We start from the raw sequence: 18650 nt of genomic DNA, 5'->3' as shown, positions 1-18650 counted from the left end.
TGATCTTCCTTCTTATACATATATGAAATTGTCAAAGATAAAGACATTTTAAAAAGTAAATTAGTGGGTAAGTAATTTCCCTGGCCTTTGAGAAGAATTTGAGGGGCCAGGTACACTTCTCTACCAGCCAGTCTTGCCCATAGTAGTAACTTAAAAAGAAATCAGCCTCGACTTTAATCCCAGCACTCGGGAGGCAGAGCCAGGCGGATCTCTGTGAGTTCGAGGCCAGCCTGGGCTACCAAGTGAGTTCCAGGAAAGGCGCAAAGCTACACAGAGAAACCCTGTCTCAAAAAAAAAAAAAAAAAAAAAAAAAAAAGAAAGAAAGAAATCAGCCTAAATGTGTATCATTAATTTCATTAGGTCATTTCTACAGGTTTTCTTTGTGTATTCCTTAAGAGAGCATTCCAGCTTTTTACAGAGCATTCTCATATGGAGAAAGCTTATTTGGATAATGGAAGAAAAAGGTAATTATGATGTGGACTAGTCAGCTTTCTGCTGCTGTGACAAAATACTGAAAATGATCAACTTAGTAAAAAAAAAAGGGGGGGGGGCCTTATTTCAGTTTGCAGCTGCAGTCCATGGTTCCTCTTGTTTTGGCCCTGTGGTGATCCATTACTTCATGACAAGAACAGGAGGTAGAGGAAGTGAAGGACTGAGCTCTCTAATCTCTTCCAAAGCACTGTCAATAGTCCAACTCCCTTCTCTGAGATCCCACCTCTTGGAAGTTCTACTGTCTTCCCAAGTGACCAGAGCCTGGGACAAAACCCTTAAGATGTGCATTGGGGACACATGCATGATCTGTACTATACCACACAGTGGCCTTCTGGAAACAACACAAAACACTCCAGTGCACACTGGAAAATCTGAGATAGACCAGTCAGGCCAAGATCAAGCTTAATCCTCAGCCTTTTGAATCAGGCTTCGAGCAGTCAAGCACCAGCGAGAATTGATGTCCAAGGCAGGCAAAGATGAATGACTTCCACACCCCTTCTTTGAGAGAGTAATGCTCTTGCAAAGGCCAGTTACAATTGAGACAACTTGAATGGGATGGTGGGAAGTTATTCCAGTTGCTTTCAGTGTTTTTAGGAAGCAAGGTGGGATGTCCAATGAACCAAAAAGGCATTTCTCTTCCAATTTCAAAAGTAACCCTCACAGGAAAATTGAAATAACTACAGTGATAAGCTTAAAATTAAAATCAAAATTGTTTTTAAAAATAAATACCTTAGCCTGGCAGTGGTGGTGCATGCCTTTAATCCTAGCACTAGAGAGGCAGAGGCATGCTGAGTTCGAGGCCAGCTTGGTCTACAGAGTAAGTTCTAGGATAGTCAGGACTACACAGAGAAAGCCTGTCTTGAAAAACCAATAAATAAACAAACAAACAAATACCTCAAGACTACTTTATTTTTTTAATGGTACTGATTAACAAACATCATTACCAATTAAGCTAATTTTTTTTTTCTCACTGAAGTCACAGACAGACTGAGAGGAATGTATTGAATCCTGATTGCAAATGGGTTTTTTAGGATTGGTAAACACTGAAGATACAACTGGTCAGTTCCACAGAGATCCTTGGCAAGATTATAGGCATTAATCTAGCCAGTTCATATGGATGATGAACAACCTGATGCACCACACAATGTCCACATTTCAGATGAAATAGCACAGTGTTTGTTTGTTTGGGAGTGTCTGTTCTATATACTAAAAACTGTTTATAACAATGCCTAATCTCTACCAAATACATAACCACAGTTATCACCGAGATATTTTCCAGGGCCTCTGGGAAGCAGAAATGCTTGCTGTTGAAAAGTAGTGTGTGGAGATGTATTTTCTGTCATTTTTCATTTTCATTGTGTTATGGGGGGGGGGCAACAGAGAAAATTGTTAAGACAATTTATACCCAATTGAAAGTCTTTATTCCAGTCAGCTGGGACTACACTCAGGTATTTGGGGCCCAAAAGTAGCCCTGAGCATTTAGAGTAAGGGGCTTTAAAAGGCAAAAACCACATCTTGTTATCTTGCTTGGCAGCTTCAGGAGGAGGCTTTGCACAAGCAAGAAGTTTAAGGGAAGCTAAAGTAAGCAGGTAGCTGGAGGGGGAGGTTTGCACAAGCAGGCAGTTCAACAGAAGCCAAGAAAAATTAGGTGGGGCATCTTGGCCTCAGGTTCCCAGGTCAGAGTTGGGTAATTTTCCATAGGATTTTCCATCAAGGGGGTCAAAATCTAGTCAAATCTAAAATGGCTGCAGCAAGAATATGAGATGGAGGAGCCTCTGCACTGTCTTGCCCTGTCACAATTGATCATATAAAATTTGCTAATCATGGGTATCTGAGCATTCAATGAAAAAAAAAGATATGGATTTATTACAACTGCTAGTATTCAAATTTGATATTAAATTTGAGGTTTAAAAAAATCTCATACCTACATTCAAATAACAAATCCCATAGGCATGAGTTAAAAGTATCTTGTTTTGGGGGAAAAAAACCACAAAGGTTTCTTTTGGTCAGAATTTAGTTGGGTGCATGTATTTCATACAAAAATATAGATTTTTAAAACAATAAGGTTTCCTTAGTTGCCTCTAGTTCTTTGCATAAAGTTTAGGCCTCCTCCGGCTCTCTGTCCCACCCTAATCCTTTCACATTTGTCTATCTATCACATGCATATTCATACACATAATCATATGAATACTACAGATGCATCTGTATGTATGTAATAATAATTAATGGAAAAGAGGCCATGGATTTGAAGAAAGAGCAGGGAAAGGTGTAAGAAGGCTTTGGCTGGAGAAAAGAGAAGTGGAGATTATGTAATTATACTAATCTCAAAGATAGAAGATATAATTAAAAAACAGTAAGGAAACTTTACACGTGGTTATTAGAAAGAAAAATCTTCTAATTAAGAAAGGTTAGAAATGCATGGTACATTGGCCGATTGAGCATTGCGGTCATTCTGCTCCGGTAGTGAGGAGAATAGGATGCTGAAGAGAAGGTTGCTAAGAGTACATGAAGTTTGAAGGACTGGCAGGGTGGCTCAGCCAACAGGCACCTGCTTACCAAGCCTGCTGACCTGAATTCAGTCTCCAGAAATGACTCGAGAAAAGTATCTCCCGTGTGCTCTACCCCATGCACACACAAAATAAATAGAAATATATTTATTAAGAAAATCTTATTACATTTAGTGTGTGTGTGTGTGTGTGTGTGTGTGTGTGTGTGTGTGTGTGCACGTTGTTGGGGTGGTGGTGGTATGCCATGGCGTGGCCTGAATGTGGAAATAAGAGGACAGCTTCCATGAGGTGGAGATGAGGCAGGAGGGGGTTTGGTTTCTCTCCTACCATGTAGGTCCTAGAGATGGAACTTAGGTTTTCAGGCTTGGCAGCAAGTGTTTAACCCTCTGAGACATCTTAATAACTGTAAAAATATGATTTGCAATAACTTAAAAGAATGCACTAAGTTTAGAATGCTTATAATTTTAGTAAAAGGGAAGAGCTATAATATTAATTTGGGGTGAGAGAAGGCCCAAGCAGGACTGAGTGACAGCTGATAGGCTAGCATGTGGGAGAGAGGGTTATTCTGCTTGGTAGAAACAACACTAGAAAGAATGCACAGCCATGCAAAGCTGTATATAAACAAGTATAACTATCCCTCAGTGAAATACACAGCATTGCAAAGAAACGATCCTTCCTGTAGCCATGGTCAGACAAAGAATGCTTGGTATGGGGTGCCATACAATTGTCTTTATTGGGAGAAATATTAATATACACCTAAAATAATTTTAACCTTAGATCAACAGTTTTATGATAGTCCCACTAACTGCCTAGTGTGCTCTGCCTGTTAAAAAGGTAAGCAGTGAGGCTGAGAGGTGGTGGGGCACTGTAGCTAGAGTTTTCCTGCCTGGCCCACAGTCAGGACAAATCTTTGTCACCCGCCAGTCCCACAGCTGCTCAGACCCAACCAAGTAAACACAGAGACTTATATTGCTTACAGACTGTATGGCCGTGGCAGGCTTCTTGCTAACTGTTCTTATAGCTTAAATTAATCCATTTCCATAAATCTATACCTTGCCACATGGCTCGGGGCTTACTGGCATCTTTTCATGCTGCTTGTCAGGGTGGCGGCTGGCAGTGACTCCTTCTGCCTTCCTGTTCTTTCTTTTCTCCTCTCTGTTAGTCCCACCTATACTTCCTCCTAGCCACTGGCCAATCAGCATTTTATTTATTGACCAATCAGAGCAACACATTTGCCATACAGAACATCCCACAGTAGTGCACACCTTTAATCCCAGCACTCAGAAGGCAGAGACAGGTGGATGGATCTCTGTGAGTTGGAGGCCAGTCTGGGTCTACAAAGGGAGTTCCAGGACAGCCAGAGCTGTTGCACAGAGACACCTTGTTTCTGGGGGTGAGGGTAGGGGGAGTGTTAAACAGTGTTTCTCTTTCTATTTTAATCAAATACTCTGTGTAAAACTAAAACAATTAAATTCTTTTTTTTTTTTTTAACCTTCAAAATCCTGTAGGTTGTTGGATTTCCTCACCTTTGCAGCTGACTAAAGTTTGTATAAGTTCCTACAGCTAGGAACTTCAAACCTAGACTTTCAGCCCAAACTTATTTTAAATTTTTTGTTTGAAATTTAAAAAATTGCTATTGAGGTTGTTTTATCTACCTGTAAAGAGCATTGTTGTAAATAGTAAACATCGAAACTCTCACAAACTGGAAGCACTCAACCAGTGCTTGTGGGCATCTGCACTGTTATATTGATACTGTTTTTCAATATCCCATATTTTCTGAAGGGTCTTTGTGTATCGTTGAGCAAGTTTTGCTCAGTGGAGAAGCCTTTACCATTTCTTTCCGCAGTGAAATTCAGATGAGAGACATCAGAAGCCATCGAATGCTCATGTTCTTCCTCTCAATTGCTGTATTGTTTGGAGAGACAACATTCAATGCAAGAGTATTTAACATAAACACAGGAAGTACCTATTGAACCTGATCTGGAATAACTAAGCCTCCTTGAGGAAGGTATATCAGAAAGAAATCCAAGATGCCTCATTTTTGTAAATCTTCAGAACAGTTGTTTTCTCCTGTGTACTTAAGTATAACAAGCTATTTGGTGATCTCTTAGGTGTTTTGCGTAGTCTATCTCCCATTTTCAAACATCAGTGACCTTCAGGTGTTAAAAGATAGATGCCTTACTTGGATAGGAACTTGCTGTGTCTTGGATATGTGTAGCCCATCTTCAAGGTTCTAAAATAAATGTGCCAATCCTTGGCAAAGTTGATCTCTAAATGAATATGGATTTGTTCCTAAAGTTGGATATATATGGGATGAGTGCATATACTAGTGTTCAGTAAATATGTGAAAAGCTAACTTGTAAATAATGAGACAAGATTAATTTCTACAGAAATATGTGACTGAATGTCTAGTTATTGGGAATACTCCCTATGCACAACTCTATTGAAGTTAGTCATGAAATCTTCTGGATGCTTTCCTAAAACTCTCTGAACAATTTATCTTCAGCATAAAACTTATCAGTTTTATTTATATCCAATTTCTGTTTCAGTGATTCTTTATGTTTTGGAGTTTCAGGGTCCTTTGGAAACTTGATAAACACTATTCCCAGGAAAATATTTACCTGTATCACATATACACATAATTAGAATATTTTAATATGCACAAATTTTATAACCCTTGATGCCCATCATTGAGTGCTAGGTTCCACACATGTCAAGAATTTAAGAATATTTGGTTTATGTCCTGGGTAGCTTTCACTGTCAACTTGATACAACCTAGTATCATTTGAGAAGAGAGTCTGAATAAGTAATTATCTAGATTTGGTTGGCCTGTGGCCTAGTCTGTAGGGGATTGTCTTGACTGTTCATTGATGTAGGACAATGCAGCTCATGGTGGGTGACACTATTCTCTTGTTAGGAAATCTTGAACAGCATTTAAGAAGAGACAGCTAGCTAAGAGCAAGCAAGTAAATACAAAATACCAACATGTGTTTACTTCCCATTGCTCCTGATCGTGGCTTTTATGTGACTAGCAACTTGAATTTTTGCCTTAACTTCTCAATGATAGGCTGCCCCTTGGAATGGAAATCTGAATGAGCCCTTTCCCCTCTAAGTTGCACTTTGGCAAGCAATTTTATCATAGAAGGTCAAATGAAAGTAGACCAGCCTGTAACTGTAGCATTTATACAGCCACAACCTTTGAAATAATCTACATTTTTTAAAAGAAAGCTAAATCATGCAGCCTTTAATTTAAACATTACAGAAATATGGGTTGTTTCTTCTATCCATGTCAAATTCATGGATTGATATTAAAGGAATGACACACGGCTCTGAAACATAACAATATATTAATAGCTGCTAATGTAGGCAGCATTTCTGTTGAAACTCATTGCTATTAAAATGAAATTTTTTTTGTTGTTGTTGCTGGGAAGTTGTGTTAAAAAAAAAACAACCCAAGGTCTTTAAACAGTTACCAGCTATAGGATTGAAAGTTAGTGGTGGACCATATGGTTGGCATAAAGACACTTTGTTTTAAGAAAAATAATCATAATCCTTGTATGTCTTTTCATCTGTATGTCAGGATTTGCTAAAGTTTTTTTTCCCTCTTTCTTTTTGCTTGTTTCTTAAATAACAATCTTCGCACATGATTTTATGTTTTCTCAAAGCCTTACTTACTATAAAATAATACCGTAGTAGTCATCTTTTGTGCGCACTTATTTGTACTGGGTACAGTAGCTCATATAATCATTACCACTTTATAACACTGATATTATTCTTAGTACAGATGAGAAGAGAGAAAATTAGGGAAATCATAGCTAATAAGACAGATTCTATAGTTAATTACAGGTGTAATTAACTTTAATTCCATTTCAACTTCCAGAGAGAGCGTATTTATGACATCAGCATTTATTCATACTGTTCTCAGCTAGTTCTGTATGTTTCCAGGCAGTGACATGGAGCACCCACACCTTCAGTGTATGGAGACAGAGGGCCTGAGTGAGCAATAAAACGCACAAAAGCCTGAGTCATCACCCCTCCCCTGCTTGGCTGGAGATAAGATTTACTTTCAAATGCAGTTTTCCTCATGGCTCAATTTAGGGGCAAAATGGTGTCGAATGCAATTTTTAAAGTCAATAAACCACAGTTGTATTAAGAAATAGTTTATTAACAAAACAGTAAATTCCACTTGCTTAGCATTTCCAATAATGGATAAATTGGCCTTGCAACAGAAAACAAAACAGAACAAACCCCTCAGATACCCAGTCACTCAAAGCACTAGAAGGGCATGATTAAAGTGGCCTTTCTTTGACATCTTAGGGATGTACTACCTCACACATTATTGTAATCATCGTTTTTCAAAAAGGCAACACATTACATGGATAAAAAAGAAGCATACTCAATCAGAAAAGTTACAATCGAGAGATATAATCAGTTTATGCCAGGTAGTGTGAAATCTTCTCTGAACTGGAAATGACACACGGACCCTGATATGTTTAGTATAAAGATACTTGGATTGTATTCAAGTCTATCTCCTTCAAAAACTCATAATCCTGTCCTTTCCTTCTCCATTCAGGGGGGGAAAACCTGCTAGATTTTGTGGAGGTCAATAAAATTAAATACAGTTTCTATCAATGTATGAAAGTTTTAAATTTATACTGGGAGGACATAATGAAATCAATGACAAACAGCAAATCTCCCAGATAGACCATTTTAAAACACTGCAATTTATTTTTCCATCACCTTTTAGAATCCTTCCAGATGAAATTAGTTTGAGTTAAACAGATAAAATGGAAAAGCAAACATATATATGTATATACTTTAAAGTATATATGCATATATACTTTAAGCTTTAAATTAGTGATTTTATGTTCCTTTTTATTTCTCTGGCTTTCCCTGAGTAAGACTGAATGAGAGGGGTAGGGGGGAAAAAGACTTGCGAGTTTTTTTTTAACCTGGCAAATTAAAAATATATGAAGCCATGAACAGAAGTAATGGGTATTAAATTTTCGTTTTATGCCATCTATTTTCGATGTGATGAAAAGCCTTCATGGCTTCTTACACAATTACTTGGCAGCTTTAGTTCGTCATGATTTGCTGTGATATATACATATTTCTAAGGTACTGTTATGTCTGAAATCCAGGCCACTTCTTGGCATATTTTTCATCAACTTACTATCACAAAAAGTGTTTTGCATTTTTTTTGCCTTGCTGATTAAAGCTGATTATAATGGTATCCTTCTCGTTTATGAAACCTAGTATCATTCTTTTGGGAGATGTTTATGTCACGTGACCAATTTTTTGCAGAAGCATCACCCTGCAGCCTTAGAATTATCTTCTCACATTGGTAATTTATTGCTATGAACATCATTGAAACAATGTGCAAAACAAGTGTATAACCTATACTTCACTACTACACAGTGTATGTTAAACTAAAACTATGCTTAATGATAATGATGTAAAACCAGAAAAGTTAAAATTTAGTCAATAGTCAACAAATAGAGATTGATTTTAATGGGTGGTAATACAGAATCAAAAATCACTGAGAATACTTTTTTAGTTGAGAAAATGCTTACTTTCCATAAAGCTTGACCACGCACATCATGTTCAGAGAATATATATATATATAATTGTACGGGAAACAGAGTTTTCCATTGCAGCAGCCAGAATTCACCAACGTTTTTTTCGTAACCCGCCTGTAGAGTGATGCATATTTATGCAGCCGTATATGGTGATATTCTATTTCATTAAAAAAAAAAAAAAAGGTTCCATTTTACTATGGACTAAGATCTTGAGGTTTCCTAGAATCAGGATCTCAATGAAGCAAATCACTCATTTGTCATAATACCTTGGCACAACTGTCTTCCTTTGCACTTTTCAATTTGTCAGTATTTGTGTGTTTTGGTGTCCCATCCTATCTGATGGCTGCCTGAATGTGTGTGTGTGTGTGTGTGTGTGTGTGTGTGTGTGTGTGTGTGTGTCTAACTGTGAATGTTGAACATATATCGAAATGAGTATTTGGGGGAGAGAAAGGATTATATGATACTTAGGTATATATTTTACCTTCTAATTCACACCTTTCATACAAATACTAAAACTTAATGTAACAGAATGAAGGCTATACATGTAAGAAAAGAAGTACTGAGTCTCTTTATATACATTCATACATATCTTTCTTAGAATAAACACTACACTGTAATTTTTGTTTAAAAAAGTAAGTAATTGTGGCAATTTATAATGGTGGCAAAAAAATCTGTCTGAAATAATTGTTGCTCTGATGTCATAAAACTCCCTATACTTAGCAACACTTATAACATTGAATTTACCAAAAATGGCTGAAGAGCAGAGATATAGTTTGCATTTTCTATACAACAGGCTATAAAACGTCACTTATCACAGTCCAGAAAGCACACAGAGATGGGTTTTATATAAACATATGTAATAACATAGTAAGCGTGCATGAAAATTTCCCAATGATTGCATCTATGCCCTCTCGTTTTCGTTTTGAAATTTTAGTGTGAAAATGTGCCTTATATTTCCCATTTTTTTTTTTTGAAAATAAGGCCTCCATACTTTTATTTTATTATTCTCTTACAAACAGAAAGGGGCTTTTAGAATGCGTTCCTACACAGGTCTTCAAAAAAGCCAGTACTCTGTCTCAAATGCAGCTTCCAACCCCTGCTCCCATCGCACCAGCTGGCCAACTCCTCGTGATCTGCAGATGGTCCCACAAACGGACGTTCTCCTCTGGCACTCCGACCCACTGGCTTCTCAGGACAGCGCTAGCACTTTGGCTGAATCCAGGATCATAGGTAGCTTCTTTGTGTGTGTTGTGTTTTGTGTTGGTTTTGTGTTGTGCCTTGATGTAATACTCCTTTGCTTTATGAATGCGTGCGGTCCTCACCGTCTTTTAGAATGCTCCAGCAACATAAAGACAGGCAGAGTAAATGAAAACACTGCGGATGTTAGGGAATTTATTGGCCCCTGTTTTTTTTTTTTTTTGTTTGTTTGTTTTTTGTTTTAGAATTTTTTCCTTCCTTTCTTCTCTCTTTCATTTTTTTTGTTTTTGTTTTTTGAGAAACAAGAGCATGAGATACTTGTTTGCTTGTTTTTTTTAAAAAGAGTTTTCCCTCCTGATTGCATTCCCTGTCTTCTTTTGTGTGTGCTTCATAAAAAGGAAAGTAAATAAGTTTATATTATGTCTCAGATAAAATGATGACTATTTCTATACAAGTGTCTTTCTCGAATCTTGGGATCAGACATAATACTCTTTATCCTTGTTTTTCTTGTTTTTGTTGGCGCTTTTGGCGCTGCTGGGCTGTTTCTCCTTGACCACAGCCCCATTGGACTGTGCTGAGTTACTGATGTAGTTTCGACTCTCATCCACGTGGTACGACCCTTCATCCCGGTTTCTGTACTTGTACATGGCGTAGAGGAGGATGAGGATGCACAGAGCGGCAGCAGCGACGATCCCCACCACCATACCAGTGGTACTGCTGGATTCCCGGATCACCTCTGCAGAGCCTGGGTATGGTTCACGGCCACCCACTCGGGTGGGGTTGGCTGTAGGAAACAGGATGAGAACAAAGTGATTACTGAGTTTCCTGGATGCCAGCAAACAAGTTAACTTAAGTACTCGCTGTGCTGGGGAAAGTGTTGTATCACTAAATAAAGCACTCTCCTGCTCAAGGCCACTATAATCTAGGGACTCAATCTTAGTCCAAAGGGAGCCAGTAACTGCCATTTATCCTTCCGTTCTTCTGGAATTCAGATGAATTTCACTAATACCACAGCTCCTGTGAGATTTACAGGACCACCTTCACATTAGGTGAGACACCATAAACCCAACATGTCAGCCAGATTCAGAATTGCTCCCTGCTGTCATGTTGAAGGGAATCATCCTAAGAATAAAATCGTTGGAGCTTCCAGATACTTAGAGCTAACTGTTGACTGATCAGGACAACTAGACAAGGAATGTCTTTAGAATTCATTCCACCTTGTGATGTACACAGTGCCAAACAATAAAATATTCCAGTCCTTTTGAACAGTTCGAATGTATTAAAATTTATTTTTAATTATGTGTGTGTTTATCTGTGTGTGGGTAAGCACAAGTGAGTTCTGGTGACCATAGAGGCCAGAAACATTGGATCTCACGGAGCTGGATTTTCAAGGAGCTGTGGAAATCATCTGACCAGAGTGATAGGAAGAGAACTCAGATCCTTTACAAAAATGGTACATGCTTTTTTAAGCATGGAGCCATCTTTCAAGCCTTCATTACTTGCATTATAAAGTATAATTTTAGTTACATGACTGTAAATGAAAACACAACTCTTTTCCTTTTCTGTTGGAAATTCATTGGTTCAATAAGTATACATTTACATATACATTGGCAGTGGGCTAGTGACCTTCAAGCTAAACCTTACTTGTGCATAGTGGTGCATGCCTGTGATAAATACTCGCACTTAGGAACTTTGGAGAGGAATGCAGGAATGTACTCTTTCTCCATTTAAAAGATATTCTAGATTTGTTTTGAGACAAAATTCATAATGTAATAAATAGTAATAAAAGAGACAAGAATAGAATATTTGCCTGGTGTGACAGCTACAAAACCCTCACCCAAGCTACGTAAGAAGAGGCAAAGTCCTCCCTTGGGCACAAGAATGTAATATAGGATGTGTATTATCTTCTCCAAGTCTAGGTAGACACTGAGGTTGTCCACAGAACACAAAGAAAGCCCCTGGGATGTATAGAAGGTAAGGCTATGAGAATAATGAAAACTTTCTGCTTTCTACCTTCAAAGACCGGAAGTTAGGGCAAAACAAAACAAAACAACAACCAAAAACCACCTTGAACCTGGACCATTTTCTCTATAGCTTTTTACTTTTTGTTTTCCTTCCTTGACTCTCTGCCATTGTTTACCTTATCCTACAGAGAAAAACTTTTCTGTTGTCGTGGGTTAAGAACACCACAACTTGCAGAAGTTTACTGTTTGTAAAGCCATTTCAAGATTCCATAGATGTACCGAGCGTATCTGCATACATACATATTTGACTGTGCATGTGTCTACAAAGGTATCCGCTAATTACTCGGGAATATTTCCCAAAGCAAATAGCCCTGTGCTGCTTTAAAAAGCCACTTTGAAGGTGGGCAAGGTTTCTTAGCAGATAAAGACGTATTTCTGACAGCCTGAGTTTGATCCCCAGACCACATGTGGTAGAAGGAGACAACTCACTCTTGCAGGTTGTCCTCTGCCCACCATAAACTCACTGTCACATACATGAACTTACACACACACACACACACACACACACACACACACACACACACGCACGCACACACGCAATGTAATAAAAAATTTAAAAAGAGAAATCCCATTTTCAGACATCACTAAGATTTCTTTTGCATAAATATAGGCTTTTGGCTGTTAGTTTCTTTTCCTTCATCAAATGAATCCTCATCCACACAGTTGCTTACAAAGCCTTGATTCTCAGTCTCACAGCAGCGAGGAGCTACATTCTGCATCTACAGTATGGAGCAGGCGAAACCCTCCGGTGCGGATTATGTCATGGCTTGTTTTACAAAAGTTCTTGTAATGCTGTCTAAAAAGGCTTGGCGTTGTTTCTGTGGCCAAGGTGGAGAGGAACAAAGACTATAATCCACAGTGTTTGATTACAGGGAGTTAATTTCCCCTCAAAAACCTGCTGCAGTAACCCTGTCAGCACCAGGCACACCAAAGGCAGCTCTTTCTGTTTAAATACAGTCATCTTTGCCAAAGTATGCCAATTAGCTCAGCTGCTAACTTTCCCGAAATGACAACTTTCTGTGTGTGCCTTTGGCACAACGCTCTTTTATCAGGGCGTCTCGAGAGCTGAAAAGGCAATTGTATTTAAATGTTACCTAAATCATTTTTTTCCTACACCTGATGATGGAATGCTGAAATACATTTTCACAATAACTTCACATTTTCAGAAGGAAATAAAGGGACAATGAGCTGGAATCCCAGTCATTTAGTTTATGATATTACAACTTGGGGGCTCTAAAGGAATTCAAGGTCTAAATTCACTATGGTAACAATGCATACTGGTGTGTGTGCACAATTAGGAACTGGTGAACATACCAGACTATTAATCTCACTTTTCTTGAATATCTCTGATATAGTTTTCAAAACAACTGTGCATATAGATCTCAAAACAGATATGTGCTCGCTCTAGAAGGAGACCATAAAGACAAATGCAAACTCTGAATTTTGCTCTGTAAGCTTTTGATAAGCATCTCCCATTTAAGAAGTGTACTTTCCTCTTCTGCAACACCAGCCAAAATGCCTAAGTCACATGAGAGCTAAAAATACCTCTGCCTAATCCACTTTAAGAGACTTTAAATATCGTATTTTTAAATAACATATAAAACACTCTCCAGAAAACTAAAATCAAAACCCAGTGAAAAAACATCTTATCATTCCCCTCACATTAACATTTTAACAGTCACTTATATAGGTATTGTTATATATCTGCTCAGACTATACAGTTGTTTCCACATCTACTTGATTAAACAATAATTACATCTATTTAGGTTTCAAATCTGAAGGCTAAGCGATATTTCCCTTAACTTTTGTTATAAGGTCAAAGGTATTTATATGTTAATGAGACATCTCTCCCAGATAACAGGTTACATAACTTTAAATCCATAAATGAATTAAAAATATGGTCACTAATGCTTTTTTAATGCTCACCGGAAAAAAAAAATCTCTTGAGGAAATTTCATATTAATTTGAATGTAGAAAATGTATAAATGATACTCAGGCTAAATGTCCTCTTATATAATGCATTTCAAAAATACATAAAGTAGAAGGCAGTCATATTTTAACTAGTTATGAAATACAATAAAAGAAAAGGATTTTAATCAGAGAACTATATAATTAATCCAAATATTTCATGGCTTGGAGAATTTTGCATTTTTCATGCTTTATAATAAATATAAAATACAAAATTTCTAATGATTATAATGACAGCAACACATTCTTTCTAAACCACTGTAAAAGGTTTATGAATGAACCGAAGTTCCCTTTCATTCATTTTCCTTCTCTCTGTCACAGAATGTGATGAAATATCTTTTAAAAAACAAATGAAAAAGAATAAAGGAGGAAGAACGACATGCAGATGAGTTTTAAGTCTAGAATGGTCCCAAATGGACACTGACGGTAAGATAAATGCAGAGTGTTAGAGCCAGTTCATCACGCTGGGCCTCGGGACACAGAAGGCCTGTGTCATTGGTAAACTCCACAGGCTCATGGTGGTCACTAAAGGAGCCATGAAACAGAAGCGAAGAGGTATGATGAGAAACAGAAATGTTTTAAACATTAGTGATAACATATATATATTTCACTTCAAGGCCATGTGACCAGCAAAAGGGAAAAAAATGAGTAGGTGAATCTCTTAAGTATGTAAGCCACTTATCTTGGCTCATAAACTTAAAAAAAAATCATGAACTATATGGATGGAAGAAAACACAATACCAATACATTCTTATATTGCCCAAATTTCCCCATGCACTTGCCACGTCCTCTACTTTATAGAAAAAACATGCAGAATCATGTCATTAGCTAACAGAGTCAGCTGGTATTGACTGTAAAATGGTACCTCTACATGAGAGGAGAGAGGGTGTGTCCATTCTGATAGTAACACAAAGGCCATGGACTTTAGTTGGCAATTTACTCTAAAGGATTCGGAGGCTGCTGATGGCCTTGACAAGAATGCAAAGCTTTTGCCCGGGGTCAGGCCCTCACAGTCAGCTCTCTCTCTCATATTCACTTCTCATGCCTAGTCAAAGCTATGAAAGAGACGCCTGTCCTGACAGTTACCTTGAAGGACAAAGAAGAGGGGGATTTTAATTCCGTTCTCTTCCCTTTAACTTCCTTCTTCCTCTCTCCCCTCTCCTCTCACTCTCCTCCTCTCCCTTCTCTCTCTCTAGTGTCCCCCATTAATCAAATATCTAGAAAGTTTTGACATGGTCTGTTTTGGTCCAGCAGACTGATGGAGAATCTTGTATGCTACATCCATGAACCTTCGAATGTCTTTCAGAGTCTGATTAATAATATTGTGGCAACTTAGATGAGCATGTGCCTTCCAATGTTAGGAGGGCTAACAAGTTTTTCTATTACACTGTCAAACACTCTTCCCAGAGGATGAGTCCTTGTAGCAATAAAATATCCAAAGGATTTGTTCCAGTGTTTTGTTATGTTAAAAAAAATGGCATTTGCCACACTGCATAAAAAAATTTAAGTCAATTTTTTAAAAATTTCAATTTATTTTGTTTGCTGCTTCCATGTCTTTCTCTATGTCTCTTCTGTCCCTCTCTTTCCCAGCTCCTGGCTGGTTCTTGGAGATGGCCCTTGTAAGAGAGTGTCTGGTGAGTCCTTCCACACCAGGGAAAGTAGCACTGCTCAGAGCTCTGCCTCCAAGTGAGGTGTTAAGCACGGGCAGAATTGATTGCCAAACTGCCAAGTTCAAAGCATGATGTAAAATATTCTTTATTGTCTAAAATGTTTAAATGTGGATCCTTTACCAGCCTGATCTACATTGCAAGTTTCAGACCAGCAAGAGCTATATAGTGAAAACAAATAAAAATGAGGACAAGAACCCCTCAAAGCATTCTTCTGTAGATGGAACAGAAGCTCACATGAGAGGCTCATAAAGACTCTGAGCTTCGTATCAGAGCCTGAGTACACCACTTGCAAGTCTGTACCTAGGTACCCTTTATAACATGAAAGTTGAAAGCATAAAATTCACAATTGTTTTGCAAGATTTTACTGTTATAGAGTAAACATTTTAAAAGAAAGTGTTTTAAAAGTAAATGACTTTCCAAAATTGTTAGGTTATAATGGGAAATGTTTGGCATCTTGGTAACTCTTTTTGAGACTTGGAAACAGCAATAAAAATTAATTTCCCTCCCTCCCTCTTTCTCTTTCTTTCTTTCTTTCCTTCTTTCTTTGTGTTTGAGGCAGACTCAAGTTTCCAAGCTTGCCTCAAACTACATACTTTTAGCTGAAGCTAACACTGAAGTTCTAATCTTCCTGTGTCCACACCTTACTGGCTGGGATAACACACATGCATATCATATTTGATCTATGAGTTGCTAGAGGTTGAATCTGGGGCTTCCTACACACCAAGCAAGCACTCAACCAACTGAGTCACATTTTAAGCTCTAAATATTGTTATTGAAAAATAAAATGGTGGTGGTTAGCTCGGAGGTTAGTAGTGCATATACTGCACTTTAGAAGACCTGTGTTCAGTTCCTGTCGCACACGTCAGGGGTGTTACAATGACCTGTAACTACAGCTCCTGGGGACTCAACATCCTCTTTTGGTCTCCATGGGTGTTTCACTCACTTGCATGTACTACATACAATTAAAACAAAATAGAAATAAAACAATAAAGATGGAAAAAGAAGCTTCTTCAATGAGGGGTGAAACCTGTACTAATTTCTAGGCACAAGGATAACTACTTAGAAGGCAGTTGGATACTTCATCATTGTATATAAATATGCCCTTCTCAAAGAATAAATAAAAACAAAATGAAACTGGACAGTCTGAAAGGTTCAATGGTAGTGTACAAGTCGTTCATTCATGAGGCCTTGGATTTGTCCACAACAGCAGCAGAATTAATAAAATAGAATAAATAAAAATCTAGATGAGAAATGCTATTTAAGGTCTCAATTCATAAAACCTAGACTGAGGGTTTGTTTGGCCGTAGACAGGGACATTTTGTATTTCCAATAATAAGGTTGCCAAGGCAGTGGCATGCCATCACATGCTCTCTTTATCACTCAAACTGCCATTTTTATGAAACCATTTTGTGCACTTGAATGAGCAGGTCCTCCACTGTAATCTTATTATATTTATGTTGTTTCCAAAATTCTCTTTCCGGTAAGACTGTAGTTTCCAGGCAGTATTCCTGGCTGGTTTTATTTCCTCAATGCACAGAACTAACATATAGCTTCAACATCAAGCATGTCCCTGTCACATCAAGGATGAAGCATGGGCATCTCTATATACTGATGACAATGAAAATTCGGCATTTGAGCTTTAAGAAAGGCAACTGTAAGAAATTACCAGTCTTAAGAGATAATAAGAAAGAGTAAAACATACCAATGATAAAAATTGGAATGTGAGCTATATATTTCAGAAGTGGAAGGGCAGATATAGGATCATAAAACCCCAGACTGTTCTACATATATCACATTGCTAAGTAGAATCATTGAGTAAGTATTTATCTTATGATGATCCTTTTAAAACACTACTGGCAAGATGTATAGATTAGATTTTTTTTTTTTTTTGCAAAGTATCTTTTGGTAGTCTCCTGGTTTTATCATAGATCTAACTTAAAGTAATTACATTCAGATTTCTATCTCTACCCCATCTAGAAAACCACTTCCCTAAAATAATCTCGCTGGAACAGATCTCCATGCCGTGTCTTATATATGGATGTTATTATAATTTGAGGCAAGCCTTGAAAATGGTTTCAGATTTATGGGGAAGATTTGACTTTTCCCACACCCAGTTTCATTAATACTGTGAAAAGAAAATTGGAACTGTAGGCTCCTGGGGTGTTCGCCAATTGAGATTAGTACAATTTTTTCTCTCCTATATCTAACAGCAATAAAAAAAAAAGGGGGCTATTATTTTTCTCATTTTTGTCCTTCGCTATAACAGAGGCCGAAATAAACCAGTGTGATGTGATCACTCTGAAGAAGGCATGCGTAAACACCACATTCACAGGAGGAAAGGCACAGGGAGGTACGTGGCGTGTTTGAATTTGAACCTCTGCTGGGGTTTTGTGAGAAATGATAGCTTTTCTGCATTTCAACCCCCTCTTGCTTGTCTGCCAGCTCCTACTACATCTTACCTCTTTTGCAGTTCATTCCTGGAGGGCAAACAGGAGGCTTGAGAAATGGGACACTGGATGGTGTCAGTTTTTCCTCAGTGAGTAGGAGATTCAGTAGGAAGGAGGGACCAGTACAACACTGCAATCTGATTGGCTATGGGATATCTGACATTGTTTTCTCTGCTCTTTCCCTAACTGCCAAAGCCTATGTTTAAAGGAAGCTTCAGGGGCCACCATTCTGAGATCAAGGGAATTATTATTTTCTCTTGAAACCCAGGTTTTATACGAAGAAGGATGTTAGGCACAGAGGTCATAGTGTGCCTGTATGACAGTCACCTGTAAGGTGGGGTGCTGCCTCAACTGGCTTCTCATGAGAAAGAGAGGCTGGTGAGAGACTACATCCTTTATGACTTTCCTTACATTTAACATGAATATACACAGAAATGCACCTTTTCCCTCTTAGCTAGGGAAGCTATAGTATCAAGGCATTTATAGACTGCTATATTGTAAACTACATGTCCATAGCTTCATCATCTGCAACACTTCTAGAATTTTCATATGGTAAGTTACTCCCTTTAGTTTTATAAAAAACCCTCGAAAGCGTCATGGTGAGCAGTAAAGTACAAGTGAATCTAGTTTCTCCTGGGCCTTGGTGGTTCACTCACACCTACCTACTCAAACTTACCATTTCTTTATTGATTGAGACAGGTATAGCCACAGCACTACTTTTAATTTCCCAGTTTCCACATGTAAAAGAAAGTTCTACTTTCCTACT

The 18650-nt window shown here is 38.0% G+C and overlaps 1 protein-coding gene across 37 annotated transcripts in view; it reads right to left on the bottom strand.

The window, feature by feature from the left end:
• Positions 1-7143: 7143 nt before the first annotated feature.
• The window catches only part of Nrxn1 (neurexin 1), a 1067728-nt gene continuing 1056221 nt past the window's right edge, over positions 7144-18650 (bottom strand). For all 37 annotated transcript variants that reach the window (XM_037198226.1, XM_037198233.1, XM_028893236.2 and 34 more), the window contains one exon: positions 7144-10559. In XM_037198226.1, coding sequence (XP_037054121.1) covers positions 10252-10559 — 308 coding nt within the window. In that variant the 3' untranslated portion in view covers positions 7144-10251. The remainder of the gene's footprint in view (positions 10560-18650) is intronic.

This window comes from Peromyscus leucopus, chromosome 22 (assembly GCF_004664715.2).
Source record: "Peromyscus leucopus breed LL Stock chromosome 22, UCI_PerLeu_2.1, whole genome shotgun sequence".
NCBI classification, from domain to species: Eukaryota; Metazoa; Chordata; class Mammalia; order Rodentia; family Cricetidae; genus Peromyscus; species Peromyscus leucopus.
This window is presented reverse-complemented; position numbering and strand designations above follow the sequence as displayed.